Source organism: Crocodylus porosus, unplaced genomic scaffold (assembly GCF_001723895.1).
Source record: "Crocodylus porosus isolate Cpor-Errol unplaced genomic scaffold, CroPor_comp1, whole genome shotgun sequence".
Lineage (NCBI taxonomy): Eukaryota > Metazoa > Chordata > Crocodylia > Crocodylidae > Crocodylus > Crocodylus porosus.
In genome coordinates, this window is record NW_017728923.1 from 6,247,595 (window position 1) to 6,269,441 (window position 21,847).

General features: G+C 40.7%; 1 protein-coding gene across 5 annotated transcripts in view; it reads left to right on the forward strand.

Annotated features, from left to right (window-relative positions):
* Positions 1–21,847, forward strand: part of CREBBP (CREB binding protein) — a 180,146-nt gene that overhangs the window by 107,651 nt on the left and 50,648 nt on the right. For 3 of the 5 annotated variants that reach the window (XM_019540010.1, XM_019540013.1, XM_019540014.1), the window contains 10 exons: positions 4,333–4,525; positions 4,725–4,778; positions 6,045–6,169; positions 6,832–7,020; positions 8,705–9,127; positions 9,800–9,979; positions 10,215–10,401; positions 15,368–15,486; positions 19,761–20,000; positions 20,813–20,901. In XM_019540010.1, coding sequence (XP_019395555.1) covers positions 4,333–4,525; positions 4,725–4,778; positions 6,045–6,169; positions 6,832–7,020; positions 8,705–9,127; positions 9,800–9,979; positions 10,215–10,401; positions 15,368–15,486; positions 19,761–20,000; positions 20,813–20,901 — 1,799 coding nt within the window. The remainder of the gene's footprint in view (positions 1–4,332; positions 4,526–4,724; positions 4,779–6,044; positions 6,170–6,831; positions 7,021–8,704; positions 9,128–9,799; positions 9,980–10,214; positions 10,402–15,367; positions 15,487–19,760; positions 20,001–20,812; positions 20,902–21,847) is intronic. The other 2 variants (XM_019540011.1, XM_019540012.1) reach the window with 2 other exon arrangements.

The window sequence follows — 21,847 nt, forward strand, 5'->3', positions numbered from 1 at the left end:
TTTGGTAGAGAGCGTGTACAGACATTTGGTCTCCCAAGTGAAACTCATGAGTGATTTAACCCTGCTTGTTCCCAGGTTATTCAGAGACAAGTCCTAAGCTTCTGTACACTCATGGGTGCTCCTAGGAGATCAGTGACTCTTCCAAGAGAAAATGAATGTACCCCCCCAGGGGGAGTTCCCTCCCCCCCAGTCGCTGACTGGTCATTGGGGGGCATGTGCTCCCCTTTCCCCCAGACTAAGGTGGCACCAGTTGTGAATGCTGGTTCTAGAAAGACCTCTCAAATCTCTGAGTTAGGCATATACCAGGAGGTGTGTTTCTAAGATGGCAATCCAAACACTCTTACCAGAGCCTCAACAGTGAGCAGTTATTCTAGAATATTTAGTTCCAGGCAGTGAATTGTAAGGCATGGTTAAGAGATGCTAAATGTTCTATCTTGTGGATTTACACTTTTTCTTCTTTTGAGAACTACTGATTCTACTCCTTGACAACTGGAAATAGAATAATGTGATGGGTCATAGAAAACAATTGACTTTGCCCTGCTCTCCACAGCATGCACTTCCCTTCACCTGTCCTCTTTTTTTTTTTTAGGAGAATTGTCTAACTTATTTCCAGGGAAGTAGAACGTCCTCTCACATCTAGAGAAGTTAGACATAGAGGTGGGTTACTGTGCTGCACAAGCATGAGGGACTTCAGTTATTTTCTTCTGACCAAGAGAGAAGATCTCTCTCTCATCATGAATCAGAGACATTTGGACAAAAAAGCCAAACATTGAAGCTCCCTGTTGTAACATTAATCTTTATTATCATACCTTTTACTCCATGGAGTTGGTTAGGGGCTCTCAGTTTGAAGGATGCCTAGTTCCCTAGTGCAGTCTGTCTAGCTCATGGGAATATTATACAGTCTTGTTTGGGGGTACAGATGCGAAAAATCACTCCTGCTTCAATGTGTTAGTCCATTTTATCTCTGTACAGCACCACAGACCGTAAGTCTGTCTACAATGGCAGTATTGTTCAGACATTGTCCACACTTATTTAAATGTTGTGTTGGTTAGAGCATATGCACCACAAATAGTCTTGGCCTGTTCAGAAAGTGTTATATACTCCTCCCTGTGGCTTCTCATACACTATAAGATATACTTTCAGCCCACAAGAGATGGGAATAAATGAAACCCTGTGAGCCTTCATGACAATGAAGGTTTTCTTTGCAGAGGACACATTCCATAACATGATGATTTTTTTTTCCTCTGAGATCACAGCCTTGGAGAGTCAGATAATTCTTCTTTTGGCTGCAGTGCCTCATGGCTCTTGCATTTTGTGATACTTTCTCAGAAGTTTCTATTGTCTAAAGAGCTTATTGCCAAGAGCTACAGTATTCCCACCTTACCAGCTTGATGGTTCTAGTACAAGACCTCAAAGCAGTCAGGACTGAGCACTGTAGAGAACATGTCTGCTGCAGGGTTTCTTATTTCCCAGGCAAACAAGACCACCTCTCTCCTTGGTTTCCTTCTGTGCCCACAACTGTACCTTGGAGACCTTCCACTCTCCTATTAACATGAAAGTTCATGAAGCCCTACCTCTCCTTCAGACATGTCAGCTAGAGGCTTAGCTCAAGATGGCAGGGGCAGCTGCAGTTTCATTATGTCTCTGAACTTTTATGATTTTTCAGTCAGCACTGCAAAAATCATTTCCCTTCACTGATTTGGTAGTATACTCCAATTCTTCTCTCACAACGTTACTTTTAATCCTCACTTTACCTTCTCTTCATCAGCCTTTTCTTCCTCTGTGTTCCTTCCACAATCTCCCTCACTTGCTTTCTTAGTATTATTCATGTTTATAATAAAAATAAAGTAGAATAAAAAACTCAACAAAGTAGAGCACAGAACTTGTATGAATGCATCCAAACCAATACTGTGTTCGTTCTGCTTGTGTTATTCCCCTTAATTATACTCTTCTCTGTTTAGACTGTATGGGTTTAGGCACACATTACTTTTGTAGTGCTTTGTGTGCACTTTATTCTAATACTATAAAAGCCTTAGTCTGTCGTCCATAGTGCTTTATTCACACTCTGATTGGCTGCCTGAAACAACCAGAGTGCTTCAAGAGTGTTTAGACAGGAGACAACGTGGCAAAGTGCCGCCATGGTGGTGGGTGTGGAGTGGGGAGCGGCCAGTCCAGCACAGCTGGCCTGCCCTTCCCCTTCCTCCCCTGCTCCCTGCAGGTGACAGAGCAGGGCTGGAAGCAGGGGATGCATAGCTTCTGGGCCCCAACAAAAGCCAGTGTTTAGGGGTGGGCCACGGTGGCAGTGACCCACCACTGCTGCCATGCCCCAACAACAGTCCTGAAGGAGGGTGGGGGAAATGAGCCCAGCCCTGAAGTGGCAGAGGCAAGGGTGGGGGTAAGGGGAGCAGGGCCTGACACAAGACTCCCTGCCCACCATGACAGCAGGGAGTGCACTGCCAACAGTTAGGAGGGAGAGGAGTGGGGAGGGAAGGCAGGTGGACACAGGTGAGGTGGACCTAGAACATGGGCAGGTGGGGTGGGGGGCAGGCACAGACCAGAAGTGGCAGGGGAGAGGGGGAATAGGCCCGGACTCAAAGCGTGGGGGATAAAAGGGGGGGTGGGGGCTGGACATGGGCCTCTGTCCCCACTCCTCCTTCCACCCAGCATTCTTGATGGGCAATTGGCTAGTAATTCTATAAAATGTGTGTCCATATATTCTGACTGTTACTAGCACCACAAAAAAAAATGTTAGATCCAACTTAAGTTCCTGTTTGAAAGAGGAACTTCGTTGTAGTGAACTGTTACATGTAGTGCTACAGGAGGTCCCTCAAAACCCCAGCACTCGGGAGTGCTCTGCTCTCCCTCCTCTCCTCTACCACCAAGTCCCTCCCCCCCCCCCAAGACAGGGTGGGAGTGAGAGCAGTTGGATCCCTGTTAAAGCAAAGCTGCAGTTCTGCTATTTGTGATGGCTGTTACAGAGCCTGTATTTAAACAGTTCAGTTAAGACGACTTGAGACGGTCCTTAATTCTTTTTGTTAGATAATCCTCCATAAATCAAAAGAACGCAGGCCTTGAAACAAGGCTGCGATTTATGGCATAAGGCAAACCTTTTGTTCTAGCTAACTCATGAGAACTTTTCCATCTTCCCTGAAACCTAAGCAACTAAAGAATGTTTTTAATTCTCTAGAATAATGGTTCTCAACCTCTGGCCTGTGGGGCTCCCCTTGGGACCAGAAATTTGGTGGTGGGAGAGTGGTGACAGTGTTAATTACCACAGTTTCTAGAGCTGTGACAGTTGTTGCCACTGCTCTCCTGTTGCCAACTTTCTGGCCCCATGGGGAGTCCTGTAGAGGCCTGATGACATAGCTGGTATACAGGGTTGCTCCATGGCCAGATCTGGCATGTGAGCCTGACCTGACACAGCAGATGGCACCCATGAACTGACCCCATGCCCTTGGACCATCTCTGCCCATAGGATCCAGCCTTGTGTCACTGGCCCATGGGGCCACTGCTTTAGAAGGATTCAGGGAAACCTGCCTTTCTGCATACTGGACTCGATCATTCTTTACAATAAATACACAAAAAAGACTGTAAATTAAGTAAATCCTAGGTCTGCAGACCCATGATGGCAGCACAGACCATAAAGAACACAGTATCCTCAAGCAGGCATAACATGTTCACCTGTTTGTTCTATACATGTGACAAAATGGATTTTTCTTTGTGCATATGTCCTTAGACATTTGCTCATCTTGGTCACTGTTTCTCACTAGTTGTCTCCCTCCCTTTCAGTAGCAACTGTCTTGTCAGATAAACTGTATGTGGAACAAAGACAGTTTTATTCTTTATATTTCTGAATTGATCTTCTCATGTACACCAAGTTAACAGCTGCTTTCAGAAGTTTGTTCAATAGAATTGTAAAGGTGGGCAGCTTCTCTCAGTGTTGACTCTGGATTGGACAATAAGTGCATTATAGAAACACCTATTCTAGAAGTATGCATCTACTTAGCTATGTCCTACTGGAAACAACTGAATTTTCATATTGTTTTTTTCTTCCAGAAACCTACAGCTGTTTTGTTTGTAAAAATCCACACATGATTTGCAAAGGTCCATCTTTGAAATATAGACTTAGGTAGTGAATCATCGTGAGAAACTTTATTTTTCCCAGATTTTTTTAAGTTCACTGTTTCTTAGAATAATAAGTTCTATCTAGTTTATCACAAGAGCTGTAATTGTTCAAATAAACAGCTCTTTATGTGAAAAAAAATGTAAGTGTCAGTTCTGTCTCTCTTTGATAGAGGCAAGAGTTGACTGAATATTATCTCTCATTTATAGGATGAATACTATCACTTATTAGCAGAGAAAATCTATAAGATACAAAAGGAACTAGAAGAGAAACGGAGGTCTCGTTTACATAAACAAGGGATCTTGGGTAACCAGCCAGCCTTACAGACCCCAGGTGCTCAGCCACCAGGTATTCCACAGGTGGCTGCTGCCATGGGCCAGGCACAGCCCGTAAGACCTCCAAGTAAGTACTTGTTCATGAAGATGAATGGGGCCGGGGAAATGGAAGAAGGGTGGGACACCATTTTATAAAATTCATTTAATTTGAGTACTACTTCTGTATGCTGCCAAATTGACAAAAATGTCCCTATGCTTTTAAACTAGTTCTTACTTTTTTAAAATAAGAGAAACAGTTTTGACCTTTTCTTTTGTTTCCGTTACAGATGGACCTATGTCCATGCCAAATGTGCCTATGAGTCGTATGCAGGTGTCTCAAGGTATTTAATTTTCCTTTAAATCAGTTTTGTTCAAAACATGCATTTTCTGGTTTGCTTTTCTTCTGTGTCTTCCTTTCGGATCTTGTGTATGGATGGGTGGAGTATGTGTATGTTTGTTTGAGAGATGCATGTTTTTTTCCTGTCAGTAGCCGCATTCACTATTATACTGTACTAGACTTTATCTTACTGAATCAGGAGTGCTAGCAACATGAGAGGAAAATAATCTGTTCTTGTCTCTTTTTCCTGTAATTTTTAAATGTACTTAACCATTTTCATCATTTCTCTATCAGCTAACCCTGTTAGCTGTGAAGATATTTAATTGGGAACTTCATCATTAACTAACATCCCCTATAAACTCTGGGCAGTTGGTGTAGCCTCCCTCAGCTATTTTTCCCTAAAATTACTGGTATTTCAGCTTCCCAAAATGTAGTCCAGTTCTTAGCCAAATCTTGATTTAATGTCAGTTTTATGGAATCTGTTAACCTGAAGCTTGTGTTGCAGTCATGAGACTGTCCCCATTGGGAATGCTCTTAGCATTTTTTGTTATTTATTTTGGTTAGGGAAGGAAATGGTCTTGCTAGATATCATCAGTAAATATCATTGAGCCTAAAATAAAATTCTGCATCTACCAAAATTGATTGCATTATTTAGGATGTGTTGTTGAGGGGGATTTTGAAAGAGAGTGGGCCATGCTTCTCTGTATTGCTGGTTATGGTTGTATTAGCGTTTGAGGAATGGCTTGCCTTCAGGTATTCAGGGTGTATTTTTTTCTGTTTACTTTGAGAAATACAGTGAAAGAAACAAGAGACCACCCTTATTATGCAAACTTTTTGGTATTTAAGAAACCACTTTAAAGTTTTCCTAGAACTATCATTATAGTACTATTATATTCTTTAAACATCACCTCCAGTATTGCCCCCCTAAGGCCAAAACAGATTTTAAGACAAATTTCACTCTTTTGCCCTACTTGGTTTTCCCCTGCCTGTTTCTCCTTGTTTGCTTTCTTTGATTACTGGCAGTTTCGCATTCAGTAACAAAGCCCACTTTTTAATGTGAGAATTAATTTTTACTTTTCTGATAACATGAGGCAAACTGTGGGTGAAGGGGAATGTAATTACCCAATCTGCTTGCCATCTGTCACTGTTAGGCAACGTCTTTCACCTTAAGCAGTTTCAGTTATGATACTGCAGGCTGGTGAGTATGCTATACATAAATAAGTGTGTGGTGATTTGTTCCTAATGAGTTGTTTTGGGGGTACATTTGCAGGAATGAATCAGTTTAACCCCATGTCCATAGGGAATGTACAGATGCCGCAGGCACCTATGGCACCCCGTGCAGCTTCTCCAATGAACCATCCTGTACAAATGAGCAACATGGGTGCTGTTCCAGCGGTTTGTATTTGTATTTGTTACTTTTTAAATGAATTATCTTTGAAATCTTATTAGTTAATTATCTCATAATCAAATACCTCAATTTTTATCAGGTATCTTAAGGAAAAACTGAGTTCATGCTATTGTGAATACTACATTATTTAGTTTGCAATTCAAATGAATGATTTCAGGGAAATTGGTCTTGTCATTCTATCAGATTTTTTACTGACTTTGTTTATTATTTGTTGTTTCTGGTATTTAACGCTGCCACACGTAGATACCAGAGGTATAACAACACAAAGTTTTGGGAAGAAACTTAGTGCTTTCAAGTATAGCCATCCAATGTTATTTCCTTTGTTGCCCCATGAAAATTTAGTTTCACTCTTTCAGAAAATGAAAGTAGAAAGAGTTCTAGTATGTTACTTGTCCATGTTAACTGAGAGACCAGCATAAAATTTAGTATTTTAAATATAGCTAGAATATTTCTTCCCCCTGTTTGAAAGTAACTTAGTTGCCTGTTAACACCTTGGACAAAATGCTGAGCTTATTTATTGAAAGTTTCTTGGAATTTACTGAGGTCAAAATTTGGCCTGTATTTTTTTACTCTTATGGGTAATTATGTAGAATTATTTCCTTTATAGCTATATACTTTTTTAAATAACTGAAATGTGTTTAATTTTTAGATGGCAATGTCTCCTTCCCGAATGCCTCAACCACAGACCATGATGGGAGCTCATTCCAATAATATGATGGGTCAGGCTCCTACCCAAAACCAGTTTCTGCCTCAAAATCAGTTTCCAGCATCCAGTGGGGCTATGAATGTGAACACTGTAGGCATGGGTCAGTCAACAGCCCAGGCTGGAGTTTCTCAGGTAGAACTCATTTTCTGCAAGATGGGTTATTTGCAATGGGTTATCTTAGTTTAATTTACTCAGTTTTTTATTTTTTGTATATCCGGTAGTCACTGTAATTGTCCAAGTAGCCAATTTATCAAAGACCTTCATTTTATTCACTCTCTCTTGCAGTGTAATTAATGTCTTCTGTATTCCAAATGTTTCCATGAACATAATCGGTTTAAGTGTATTTGTTAAGGAAAATATTCCTCCAACTTGTGATGTAAATTCTATAATCCATAAAATGGTTATAAGGAAATTCAGGAGGGAACATCAGGAAAAGCCGATTCTTTGCACATGAGACTGTTTTCAGTGTCATCCCCCCCCTCTTACATCTCAGCCATGTATACGTTCCTTTTTTATGTGCAGGCTTCAGAGCTGTTTTAAATTACAGGTGTCAAGAAAGCATATAGCCCAAGAAACCTTTTTAGAAGTATTGTGTTTAACCTTGTTGCTGCATCTGAATGGAAAATACTGTTTATCAGTCATATTCTTCTCCAGGTTGTTGCAGAGGTCAGTCAGGCTGCTAATTGTTTAGCAAAAGAAACATTTCTGTGCTTTTTTTAAATCAAAAGGATAAATTTTTATCCTCCAGGAGTCTCTTAAATGAACAATGAGTAGTGCAATGGTATCCCTTCAGAATTGATGGGCAATACAAAAGCAGTTTTAACCATTTTAAGTTCTAATTGCAGGTGAACATTTTGTTGTTTAGGTTTATTGTGATACACAGATCTTTTATACACCTTATATACAGATCTTATTTCTGCTTTAAAATTAGCAAGATGTACTCTCCTCTTTTCTTCCGTTCACATTGTAAGTCAGGGTGCCCAATGTACAGTGTACAGCAAGAGGGCAAGGGAGCACAGCAGCAGTAGATAAGTCAGGAAGTAAAGAATAGAGCAGGATATAGGGCAGGGAGTACAGGCGTGGGAACAGACAGCAGATCGGGCAGGGGAAGAGATCAAACTGGCACTTAAGCAGGGCATGAGGGTGTAACTTGTGGTGCACCTGCCAAAAAGTTGGCCCCCAATTTCCTAGGTTGCCTAAGGAATACACTTTTAAATGTGTATGCACATGCACACAAACACAGAACATTTATAATAGTGTTTGACTGAAATGTAGATTCATACATGATATAATTTCTGAAATAGTAAAGTTAGGATAAAAACAGTTACCAGACATTTTGTTGTCTTTTGTGTGTTTCAGTTGTGGCAGATGTAACCACTAAGTCTCAAGTACAGCTTATGGTTTAGGGTTGGGGGTAGCTTTATGACATGTTATGTTCTCTGATTTCTAGATGCTGCTCAGCTCAGTACAATTTAAAAAAAGAATGGCTTGCTATTGGCTGTTCTGTCAATGGTGGGAGTTTCATCTGGGTTCTAAGTCCTTTTATTCCAGTAAAACAGTATATAAAAGAAGCGGAATGTAATCGGATTCAGGGTTCAGGTTTGAGCAGAAGGCATTGAAAAGCTCTCTGATGTGTTCAGAATCTTTTCATATGCAACAGCAAGAGTTACTGCAAAAACAAGTTGAGTATAAATGAAATTACAGATGTGGTGATCTACATTTGGCACTGTTATATGGTATTTAACGCTTTTAAAGAGAACATGACTAGAATTTTGAGGTAGCGTAGATGCATCAAAACTTTTGTGTCTCTTTCAAGCAGGGGCAGGTTCCCAGTGCTACCCTTCCTAACTCCGTGAATATGCTAGGACCACAGAGTGGTACGCTGTCATGTCCACCAGTGACCCAGCCACCTCTACATCAGACTGTGCCTCCTGTATCCACAGCGGCTGGCATGCCGCCTATCCAACACCAAACACCAACTGGAATAACTCCTCCTCAGCCAGCAGCACCTACTCAGCCATCCACACCAGTCTCATCTTCGGGGCAAACCCCTACCCCAACACCTGGTTCAGTTCCAAATGCAACACAGACACAAAGCACACCAACAGGACAGACTGCAGCCCAGGCTCAAGTTACACCACAGCCTCAAACCCCAGTACAACCCCCATCTGTGCCAACCCCACAGCCATCTCAGCAACAGCCAATGTCTGTTCAGGCACAACAGCCTCCTGGCACTCCAGTGAGTATCAGTTGCTGTTTTTGGCTGAAGTATAAAAAACCCCTAAATACTGAATAAGTAATCTTTCCCCTATATAACACTATGCATGTAAATTTCAGTGCCTTTTATAGTGTTGTAACAGTTGCTTGTATTTTATAGTAGAAGAGGAATTGAAATGTATACATAAATATTTTTTAAATAATCTGCAAACATAAAATGTATCCATCTAAATGTTCTTAACAGCAATTTTAATTTGTGATTTCTATTGTGAAGAGTAAAATACACAGAATATTTCTACAGCTGTGTGTGGGAGGCTTGTACATAATCTGTCCAAGCTGTTTGGCTTTAGTTGGGATCACTAGTTTTTTACCTTCATGATCATTATATTTGCACTGAGATATTAAAAATGGGGACAAAGTGTGTGTGGTTAAGGTGTGTGTACTGTTCCCAGTACACCTGCTTTGTTAACTGTATATGCTGCTGCATCAGATGAGATTCCTCTGTGTTCCCTTCTGTATAAGCAGATCCTTGTGGTGTTGATCTAATTATCTAGATCTTGATTTTAGTGAGTTCCCAGATTCAGGTTTTGTACTGTCTTTTTTTATATATAATTTTGTGCTATCCCTCTTGCAAGGAAAAAATACTTCCATTTTTTCAGTGTATTTATTAATTTTATACCTTTCTTTGTATTAGCTCTCCCAGGCAGCAGCTAGTGTTGATAACAGGGTGCCCACCCCAGCTTCAGTTGCTAGTACTGATACCAACTCCCAGCAACTGGGACCTGATACATCAATGTTAGAAAGTAAACCAGAGGTTAAAAAAGAAGAAACTGAGCCAGAACCCAGTGAAACACAAGTGGAACCCAAAACTGAGGTACGTGAAATTACTTCACAATTTAATTAAAGTAATAATATGCAAGAGCCTAAAATAAGATACGTAAACGTGAGCTAAGCTGACAAAAAGGTTAGTTAAAAGAAAGTATGTTTTTGTCTTTTTTTTTCCCCTATGAAAAGCCCTAATTGGCTGGTGCTGTTGTGACACCCTAAGCTTATAGAACTCATTGTTTGAAGCAGTATAGATGAAATTTCATCTAGTTTCCTTTCTTAAGATGGAGGAGGATTTACAAGGATCTTCACAAATGAAAGAAGAGATGGAAGGGACAGAGCCAAAGCAGGAGCCAATGGAGATTGAAGAAAAGAAACCTGAAATAAAAGTAGAACCTAAAGAGGAAGATGAGAATGGCACAAATGGCAATACTTCACAATCAACATCCCCATCTCAGCCCCGTAGAAAAAGTATGTATGTAGACCGCCATAACTGTCCTGTAAATTTGGGGAGGGGAGGCTTTGTGTAGTTGTTGATGTAGTGTGCTGCTACTTTCAAAGTTGCTAGTCAAAACCTTTTCCTAGAGAATGTGAATACCACTCGTGTTCCAAATTAATTTGCAGTGCTAAGTGTTCTGAATATGGCTTGTTTGAACCTATATGATTAGTTCCTGTATGCCTTCCCTGACCCTCCCCACACTCACTTTTCTTTAAGGAAACAAGGCAGCATTGCACATTTGGGAGCTTGTTCCCATTAAATTCTTTCAACAAATTTCTTGCATGCAAACATGTAATTAAGAAATATCACCATTTCTAGTGAGAGCTGTTTTCATTTGCTCCTAGTTTCCCCTATTTTCTTGGTTTTTTTACACTTTAAATTTTCTTTTCTTGATAAACTTTTGCCCACCAACAGACATGAAAAAATTGATGCAAGTTGTTTGAAAAATGTTATGATGTAATTACAGACCATATCATACTGTGTATGCATTCTGGACAATTATGGTTGCAGGTACCATCATCTTATATTTGGCATTTCTTAATTTTTATTGATTTGTTTAAGCTTTTTCCTATCACTTTTCCTCCCCTCACTTCTTTCAAGAAGAAAAACATTTTGGAGTGCTTGTTAATTAGGACTTGCTAATTTGCCACTCACCCCACCTTGCAGAATCTTTGGTAGGTGACCAGTTTCTTCAGGTGTTTCAAAAGACCACCAAACCTTACACTGGTATCTTCCGTATGTTACAGGATCCTCTACTGAAAAGAGTACAAGAAAAAAGAGAACCAAATCCAAGCATATTGTCTTTTTGTAGGTCTAAAATGCTGCTCTTGTCTTTTCTAAGTACTTTCTTTTTGGTGAGTTCAGCTGAATTCCCCTTGAGTGTTTTTAAATATACAACAAGATGTTGTCACTTAATTGATAATGGAGTATACTGTTTCAGGCAAAGAACTATGTATCCAAGACAAAATAAGGCAAATAATGGTTGTGTGCTAGTTCCTTGTGACTTCTTATATCCACAAGAACACGTTCCTTCCCAAGGAACATGCACAATATTTGTTTGCAAAAGGGAGAAACCCAAAACAGAGGTGTCTAACCAGCATGGAAGAAACAAAAATTCTACGACCATAAGCACTAAAGTCTGTGCTTCTTTATCTTTTACTTGTTTTCCGGTAGAAGACAAGTTAGTTGTACCCTAGAGACCAATTCAGAGACCCGTAAGCTTTCATAATCAAGAGCCTTGCAACTCACAAAATGCAATGAGCAGTACAGTTAAGTTACAAGTGGGCAGCTCTTCTGAAAATCTTCCCCAGGCTGCTATCCAGTCCTGCTGACTCCTATGAGCTCTGGCCCTTCTGGGCTTACTCACAGTTCCCTTGCCACTTTCTGGTACTGCTTCTCAGCTTCACGCACGGGGAACTCCTTCAGTTAGCACAGTCAGTCTCTAGTTCCCAACAGTGCTTTGTTCTGTTCCCACCAGAGAGCTTCTTCCTCCAGCTCTGCCTGGGTCAGACTGCCCCTTCTGCCTTTGGTGCAGGGCTTATTATATAGCCCACAGCCTGCCTCTTCCTGCTTCTCAGGAGCTTGGCTTAAAGGTGCAGCCTTCAATTTTTCACTCAGTGACAAGGCAAGGTCCCCTGTTACACATTTATGTAAGACAGGTGCAGCAGGCAAGTACAGTTTTGGCTGAGATAATGGAGCATACATTACTAGATTTAAACCCTTAATAGCTTCCAGATGTTTGGAAGGGTGGAAACTTTTCTTGTACAGGTTTCCCTCAATTTATGCAGGTTCTGTATATGCAAATTCACTTTTATGCAATGAGCATTTTTGTCCAAGCAGGCAAGTCTATGGGGGGAGGAGAAAGGGCCCGTGGGGTTGGGGCCCCACTTAGCCCAGCCCCTGCTGTAGCAGACCTGGGAGCAGCTGGTGCCAGCTGCCTGCAGTTGCTAGGCTGCACCATGTTCCACCTTGTCCCCTGTGCCTGGGCTCCACCTGACCCCCCTCACCCCAGCTCCTGGGCTGCGCCATGCTATGGTGCAGGCAGCTGGTGTCGGCTGCTCCCAGGGCCACTGCAACAGGGATTGGGGTGAATGTGAACAAGCGGAGCCCCGGTTGGCACATCACAGTGCAGCTTGTCCACACTCACCCCAGACCCTGCTACAGTGACCCCAGGAGTGGCTGGCAGCAGCCTGCTGTCATCCCATGCACAGATCTTGGGGGTACGTGCCCCCAGGAAGAGCCCAGCGCAGCCCTGTCGGGGCACAGAGCAGCAAGAGGCACCTACCACCCCTCCACACCCACCAACCATTCCCTCTGTGCCAGCTGCTCTCGGGGCTGCTGCAGCAGGGGCTGAGGTGAGTGCAGATAAGCTGCGCCATGCCCCCCCGGAGCTCCGCTTGTTCCCACTCAATCCAGCCCCTGCTGCAGCAAGAGCTGTACCCCCCACCACCCCACACCCACTGCCAGTTCCCTCTGCTGTGTTCCCTTGTGCATCCCTGGGAGCAGCACCCCTCTCCCTGCACCTTCCCTAGACCCAGCCTCCCTCACGGCCATGGGAACCTATCCCTATTTGTTACATTATAAAGTGGGCTTACTTTATGTACGTTCTCCGGGAATGCGTGTACCACATAAAGTGAGGGAAACCTGTAAATCGTTACAGTTGTCAGAGAAGAAATTTGTTTATAATGTAACCAGGTAAAGACTACAAAAACAAAGGAGTTCCTAAAATCTAGGGTTCACTTATCCTGAACCCAGCTTCTCAATTAAATCTTGCGTGCTCTGAAGTTCAAAGAAGCTGAAGCAAGGGCACAGAAGAGCTCTTGTGGCCAAGCTTGGGAGACAGCATTTGGGGATAGCCTGTCTCCCTATGTCCTTACATCTGGAAAAGGGTAGCATGCTTTTGGCATTCTCTGTCATTATAGACATTCAGTTATTATTCCATGAAGTCCAGAAAGACACTGTGGAATAGATTCTCTCATTAGTAGAACCCCTCCCCCCATCTTTGGTGTCCAGTAATCCTTCTTTCTTTTTCCCCACCCCAAGCAGTCACATACTCAAGATTCTACTTCACCATAAAATATTCTGATATTGATGCATTCCATTAGTATTAGATTGGCAGTAATCAAGAAATGTTGCTCCATTCTGCTGTTAGAAATGTATTCCAATCCTTAAGAAGGCAATCTACCAAATTACAATATTTGCATTTGTATTACTTTTTGTGGTTGTGCCCAAAGGCTTAAGCCATTGTGCCAGGCACTGTACAAAAATGCAGAATAACAGTCTTTGTTCTTTGTCACAAAGTTTGAAGTCTGTTATGCCTGAATTATAAAGGAAACTACAGTCTATGATGCAGAGCTGAAAATGTAAAGCCAAATTCTCAGTTCTCTGTAACAGTGGTCTCCAAACTTTTTTGATCGCACACCCCTATCAGTAAAACATTTTTGAGCACACCCCCCCAATATATGTATATGTATTTATTTATAAATGATATACATGTACTACTCTACTAATATGTACATTATAAAACATACACAAAAAATAGAAATTAACAAAGGATGAGATAAAAATTAATATAAATAGAAGTTCTAATATTTTCTTCCTGTACCCCAATGGTCTTGTGCACCCCACTTTGGAGACCACTGCTCTATAAGAGAGTGATCCCATTTTTCAGCCCCATTTTTGTGTGTAATCATATACATCAGTGTAAAGATGCTAACAGGTACAAAATCAGAATGGTAATGTATTGAACAGTTGTGTGCAAAATAACCAAATAAAGTGCAAGTGAACAAAGAATTGGGTATCTTTCCTCTTTTTTTGGTTTGAAAGTCAACCTCAGTACAGGCATACTTCAGTAATATGCAGTGTGCTGATTGTGGACAAAGAGTCTAATTCCTACTCTTCCCACCTGTTGTTAAATTTAATGAGGAGCGAAAACAGTTAGCATGAGTAAGGAGATTATGCAGAGTAATCCTATTAAGATTCCATATTGATTTGAATGCCTTAACAGAACTTTGTATTTAATCTCTGAACTGAAAGTCTGGCCTCAGCTGCGCAGATCTTTAAATGAGCTGTTTTGTCCATTCACTTTTACCTTTTTCACTGTGTTCAGGAAATAGTCCTCTCCTTTTTGTCAAAACTCTGTTTCCCCAAAGGAAACAGTATGATATGCCTGGGATGTACAAAAAGCTCCCCTAATTAACTTTGCAGAAAAATACTGCCTTGTTTTCCCATCTGTGGGAGAGAGAGAGAAATGTAAAGTCAGATTTACACTTTTATGTTCAATGGCTGAAACTGTGGGTTGTGTATAAATCTGGGAGTGTTAACATTCCAAATTATGTATAGCCCATCAGACTAGCACTTCCATGTTGTGTCCAGAAAACTCCTGTGACATTTAATATAATAAAAACCTGTCTTAAGCATACAGTTCTCTGTGGATCATTGGTCATTGCCTGCAGCTTTCCTTGTTCTAATAAATTCTGTAAAGGGTAAGACAGTTATATATGATAAAGAGGAAGAAAGAATCGCGTTTAGCTTATTTTTCTCTTTGGGGGGAAAAAACGTTATTGTTCATCATTTTATCCCTTCACAGGGTAAGATTATTAGTTTCTGTGCATAAAACCAATATATTTATTAGATTTTATATTTATACATAATACATCTGACACAGTTTCAGGAAAGAGAAGATGGGAGTAAATGTGACAATATGCAGAGCAGAACAAAGCGTTCACATTAACATTAATGAACCTAGTTGTTCAGAGACCAAAAAACTGGTAACCACTACTATCCTAGTGTGTGTGTGTGTGTGTGTGTGTGTGTGTGTTTTTTATATATATACATAATATATACACACACAAAACAGAATAGTTTTAATATCTGAGGGGATTTCTTTTGTGTAACAGTGTCTGTGTATTTTTTTTTCCTTCTTCCCCCCCCCACAAGTCTTCAAACCCGAGGAACTGCGCCAGGCTCTCATGCCTACCCTTGAAGCATTGTACAGGCAGGACCCTGAGTCCCTACCTTTCAGACAGCCTGTGGACCCCCAACTCCTAGGAATTCCAGTGAGTTAGAATGACACATGTTTTTGTAGCATGTACAGCAAGATATGCAAAATCTTACATTTATTTGGGCTAGTTTGTTTTACTTCACATTTTTATGCTTGTTTCTTCAGCATAATGCTTCTGGGTACCTCTGCTTTGCACATTGTAAAACTTTCTCACTTTCAGTTGTAACTGAACCAGAATGTAGTACAGGCTTCCCTTGCTTTATGTGTCCATTCGTTCTTATGCGGTGACCCTTTTTTATACCAAAAATTCATTTTATGCAAGGTAAATTCACTCTTCAGTGAATTGGTGATCAGTGGGGTGGAAGCATGCAGTCAGCTGCTTTGTGCGGTGCATTGTGGGAGCACCAAAATATATTCTCCTGTGTGGATTTGTGCTCCTTGCTCATCTGCAATGTGTCTCTGTAGTTGCCATCCCCATTTTGGTAACTTTCACCACTACCTTGTGCTTGTGTGTACTGTCTGCTGTTGGTGAGTACCAAAATTGTTTTGTAAAAGTGGTAGAAGTGGGTCTGGGGGTCAGTACAGTCAGTCTTGGAACGTATCCCTATTTGTTACATTGTAAAGTGGGTTCCCTTTATGTGAATTCAAGTTATGCACTGTTTTCCAGGAATGCATGTACAGCATAAAGTGAGGGAAACCTGTATAGGTTACTTCTTTACTGAAGACTTGGTTTCCATTTTAAAACACTTTTTTCCCTTAAAGATTTTGTCATCATTTATTGTTCTTGGTATTATTTTGTATTGGCTACTGACTGGACCTCCAGTCAGAATCTAGGGCCTTACTGTTTTGGGGACTTTCCACAACAGAAAACAAAATATATTACAAACCTAGGTGTTAAATGGTGAGGCAACAGATATATAGAGTCAGAATGAGAGTATAAGGATATTTAAAAAAAAAAAAGTACTGGTCAGCATGGTAGGTAGTGATGTTGCCACATCCATGTCTAACTGTTGAGGCTGTTTTTTGTTTTGTTTTTTTTTAAAGCCTCTTGGCAAAGAAGAATTTTAAGGAGAATAATGTGGTAGCTTTGATCTTTTGGAAGCCCTTCCCAAACAAGAAAGAACAATATATAATAATACAGAATAAAAGTTCTCCTTTTCAAAGTTTAAATATGCAGAGAACATTGGTTCCATTTCAGTAGGAATGAGAATTGAAAGGAAGTTTAGGGATAGATTACAAAGGGCTTTGAGAACAAGCAGCTTATTTTCGAGGCAATACAGTTGAGATGAAAGATGATTAGAGACTGGACCAAGAGTTTCTAGCAGTATGTAAATGGCTAAACCTTAATGTAAATATGATAAAGAATTGGCAAGACTTAGGCTTAACATGAATGTGAGTATCTACTGAGGTCAGAATCAAAGATAGTAACTAGATTAAAAGAGTAAGTGACAGGCAGGATGTTTGTTTACACAGTGAGTGAGAAAGGGGATAGGAGTGAGAACTTGACAGGGTAGATTCAGAACTTTGTTGAATTTGAACTACATATGGGTAGACAGCCATACATTGTCAGAGAGAAAGGCAAAGGCTTTGTTTGAATAGAAGGAGACACTTAAACATTAAAAAATCGACCTGTAAGCTGCTGGCATGGAGGTGTGGTGGATGAATATGGGACTAAAATTGACATAGAGGGAAAATAGATAGAAGTCAAGAACAAATTCCTGTGGAACCCAACTAAATGAGAGAAATAATAAACAAGAAGCCCCCAGAGATCCACAGAAAAACCATTAGAGAGGTGGGAAAGCAAGGAGAGGACAGTGCCATGGAAACCAAGGAAAGGCCATATTTCAAGAACACCACTGTTTGGTGTGTCAGCAGGCATATCAGGGACATTGAAATACCTTTAGATTTTATTCTAAAGCAGTGGCCCTGCAGGTGAAATTAGTGGTACTGTGCTACCCCCATCTAGACCTGCATGCTGAGATTGGGACCTACAGTCCAGGATTTGTCTTTGTGCCACCCTGCACACCCAGTATAGTGCACAGGGCTACACTGTCCAGGCTATAGAGCTCCCTCTGAGTCCAGAGTTTTAGCAGCAAGGGAACAGCCACTGCTCCCCCACCACCAAATCTTCAGGTCTGTGGGGAGCACCATGGACTAGATGACAATGCTCTAGGGGTTGAATCTAGCCCATGGGCTGGGGGTTGAACACCCCTGCTCTAAGGAGATCAGAGACTTTGAGAGTAGTTTCAGTTGAGTGAAAGTGGCACAAGCAGGGCTGGAGCACCTCTAGGGTGGAATAGAAAGGGATGAACTGCAAATTACAATTGTAGACAGCATATTCCATGTCCATAAAGATGAGAGATGTAGCAGTAATTCTAGGGGCCAGTGGGACATGGGTAAGTCAAGATAGGGGAGAATAAAGCATGCTTTTCATGAGGGGAAAGCCAGAAAGAGTTAAAGATAAGGAGGGAATAAGTGGGCAATGTGGAGGAAATCATAAGGTTGAATGAGGTCACTGTGTAGGTGGATAGGGTTTAAAAAAAACAAATTTAAGTTTCTGAAATGGGAGAGGGAAAGGAAAGGGGGAAGGCAAGCTCTGAGAAGGAGGAAAGGTCAACTTTCTCTTGAAAGGAATTGGTTAAGGTCCTATGTAGAGAGAAAAGTAGATGCGGAAAGAGCACATTTGAAGGGGTGAGTCAAAGGTGGCTGGAACTGTAGTTGCTGCATTTAGTTAGGGTGGGGAGGAGGTCAGGAAAATGACAGAAATCAAGGAAGAGGGAATGTGCTTGTGGTGAGGATGTCACCCTGCTTATAGGATTTCTGCCAGAGATGTTCCATGAAGTCGAGTACAGGAGCACAATAAGGAAATGTTGGGGATGATGTTGGGTCTAAGAAGGAAGAAGGCAAGCAGAGTGAATAGAACTTGTAGAGAGGATCAAGTGTGTATGACTTAGAAAATAGGTTCAGCAAGTAAAGGGAAGACGGAGCAGGAAGGGAGGGGGTTGAGAGCTTACAAGTCTCCAATGTTAGATGACTGGAAACCAGATAAAGACCAAGTTGGGTGGGACTAAAAGAGACCACATGGTTGGTGGAATACTTAGTAACAGAGAAGTGGAAAATAGTGCCTAATAAAATAAAGACCATGTTGAAATGGTAGCCGTTTTGGTGAGTGGGAGAACTGAACAGTAGGGCTGTGCGAAATTTTGCCAGCCGTTTCGTTTCAACACTGTTTCGACCAATTTCAAAGTTGAAACAGCAAAATTGAAATAAAACAAAGGCCGTCGAAATAACCTCGAGACAACAAAACGAGACTGGTCGACCATAGGCTGGGGATGGGAAGTCAGTCCTGCTGGGCTACTTTCCCGTCCCCGCGCTAGATCACGCTGGAGGTGGTGAGGCAGCCCAGCCCTGCCGCCCCTGACGCAATCTAGCGCAGAGGACAGAGAAGTAGCCCAGCTGGGCTGACTTCCCATCCCTAGAGCAACTGGAAACAGACTTTGTTTCAACGGAACAGAACAGCTGTTTGCACTCTAAATGAAATTTGAGACAAAACACTGTTCTATCAAACCATTGAAACGGAACAGGCCGTTTCGCACAGCCCTACTGAACAGGTCTGCAGTTTGAATGAAGAGGTGTGAGGGCAAGCGGATGTGTAGCTACAGGTGGTTGATGGGTCATCACCGTGGAGATCCAAGTCACTGAAGATGAGTGTAGGAAATTGAGAGGAATGGAAGAAAACCAGGAGTCAAAATCAGAAAGGAATGCTGTTTTAGAAGAATGTAGTTCCTAGTAGTTCAAGACCCACATAAAGCTAATAGCTTTATGATATGTTTGTCTAGATCTTTATAATTTTGGTTTTCTAAACACTTTCTTTGATGTGTTTTAAGAATTTGTGTAATTTAAGCAAAAACAGACTTTCTGGACTTGTTTTACACTCGAACTCTTAGAAGCATCTCCTTTGAAAACCAACTTTTAAAGATAAGATCACCATGAAACTTTTACCTTTAACCTCAAGGCACTTTTGCCCCTTTCAGATTTTCCTCAGGGATGTCAAATGGGGATGGTAAATCATTTAGCCAAGTCCCAAAGACTTAAAGTGAGAGTTAAGTTATTTTTGCATTATTTTAAATGTTGCCCAAATACCCATTTTTGGGTGCAGTGTACTCTTATGCCAAGAGTTGCCCTGTACAAGAGTAAACCCCACTCAGACCATATTTTTATGGTCATGCATAAATTTCTGTTTGCTCACGTTCAAAATTGTGTGAACCAGAGTGTTGCTGTAAATGTAATAGCTTTTTTAAAATTATTTTTTATTCATTTATTTTGAAGGATTATTTTGACATTGTGAAGAATCCCATGGACCTTTCTACTATTAAACGTAAATTGGATACTGGGCAGTACCAAGAGCCCTGGCAATACGTGGATGATGTCTGGCTTATGTTTAACAATGCCTGGCTTTATAATCGCAAGACTTCCAGGGTTTACAAATTTTGCACTAAACTTGCAGAGGTCTTTGAACAAGAAATTGACCCAGTTATGCAGTCGCTTGGATACTGTTGTGGACGAAAGGTATATATTTCAGGTTTCATTGTAGGAAAGGCTATTTAATTTGACTAAGCAAAAAGTGTCCTTCTAGACTTTATTAGGATAAGTTAAATTCCTGGTTGCAGTAGCTAAAATTTTGACTTTCACAAGAGCACACTAGGAAATTGGAGAATCACCAAAGATTACTAGTCAGATTTTTATCACTGATGATATTTTAAACTTAAAGTTTACTGAAATGTCATGCTATTTTACTGAATCACTGTATCTTCCAATTTGTCATATAGATGCAGGGCTGGATCCCTGGCTAGTGTCAGTCAGCATGGCTGCATTTGAAATCAAGGGACCTATACCAGTGGAGGGTCTGTCTGTATCCAGCTAAATTTGTATCAGGGTGGAGAGGTAGCTAGCCATGTTAGTCTGAAGCCAGGCAGAAGGCAGGGTTGTGATTACAGCATACTTGATATCAGATTCATTCTGTTGTCATTTCTGGGCATATCTACACCATGTCAAGTGTTGCTGGGGAAGGTTACTCTCAAAACATGCCCCACCCACTCTACCACTCCATTCTTGCCAAGTATAAAAAAATTATGTTAGTTTTTTGGCATATGTCTGGATAAGTGCTGCACCACTCTGTCTCAAGAGTGCTAATAAAAGTAACATTGAATATGCCCAGCCAATCTTCAACAGTAGCTATTCATTTTTTGGCATGCAGCATGAGCATACAGAGAGGAAGTGGAAAAGGAGTGTTTTCATGGCACCACTCCCTAGCTCTGTTCAGACACGCCATCGTTAATACAGTCATATTGTTAAGGGTTTCTTTCTCCTTTATTTTGCAGTATGAGTTTTCTCCACAGACCTTGTGCTGCTATGGTAAGCAGCTGTGTACTATTCCCCGCGATGCTGCCTACTACAGTTACCAGAATAGGTAAGTCAAAACATTTCTGCTTTATCCAGGAAATGAAATGCAGTGAATGCCAGAGTTCATCTGTTTGCAATGTAATTGTTATTAAGGAGAATGTTTAACCTTGTTTTCTTCTTCTCTGCCCAGTCAAGAGAAAATAAGACTGTTTATCCTTATGTATCCCCAACCCACATTTTGTAGACAACTTTGTTTTTTACATTATATCTTACTATAAAGATATAGATATTTGTCAGTTTAGAGGCTCTGCACTGCCCCAGCAGTTCATATTTTCCATATAATTTGTTAGTATTCCTTATTTTATAACAAAAAAGAGCTTAGGAAGCTTTCCTCTTGCATTGAAAGAATTATAAATGTGCAGGTGCATCTTAGAATTGTAGGTGGCATTTGAAAAATAAATAATAAAAAGATATATAAAAAATAAAGAGTGCTGAGAGATCATCTTAAAGATTTACATTGGAAAGTAAATGACCTCATGTAAATCAGTCCGATTGCATTGGGGTATTTTGAAAATGTTGCACCAAGTTAGGACATGAAAAGCAAAATCTTAAAATGAAATATGGGCTTGAACTTACTTTGAAAAAGTTTTCAGTGTAAACAAAATGAAGGTTAGCTGAATGGCTACTGTAAGCAACTGCAAATGTCATTCATAATTTTTTTTCCTTTAAGTGTGTTGTAAGTTTTGCTTTCTATAAAAGCTCCATGGAAATTTGGAATTAAAAAGGTAGTCTCCAATTAAAATAAGGAAAAACATGTGATTTAATCTCTGTTGGTATCCATTTATTAAACAAAGTGTAGGATTCATTAAAGCACTTGAATAATACACTGCCTAGCACATTTCTGATTTTCCTCATCTGTTGCAATTAAAATTTAACTTCCAATTACTTCTTGATCCATCAGTGCTATATTGAGTAACATTATTAATGACGAAAGTGAGTTGTCACTTTAAAAA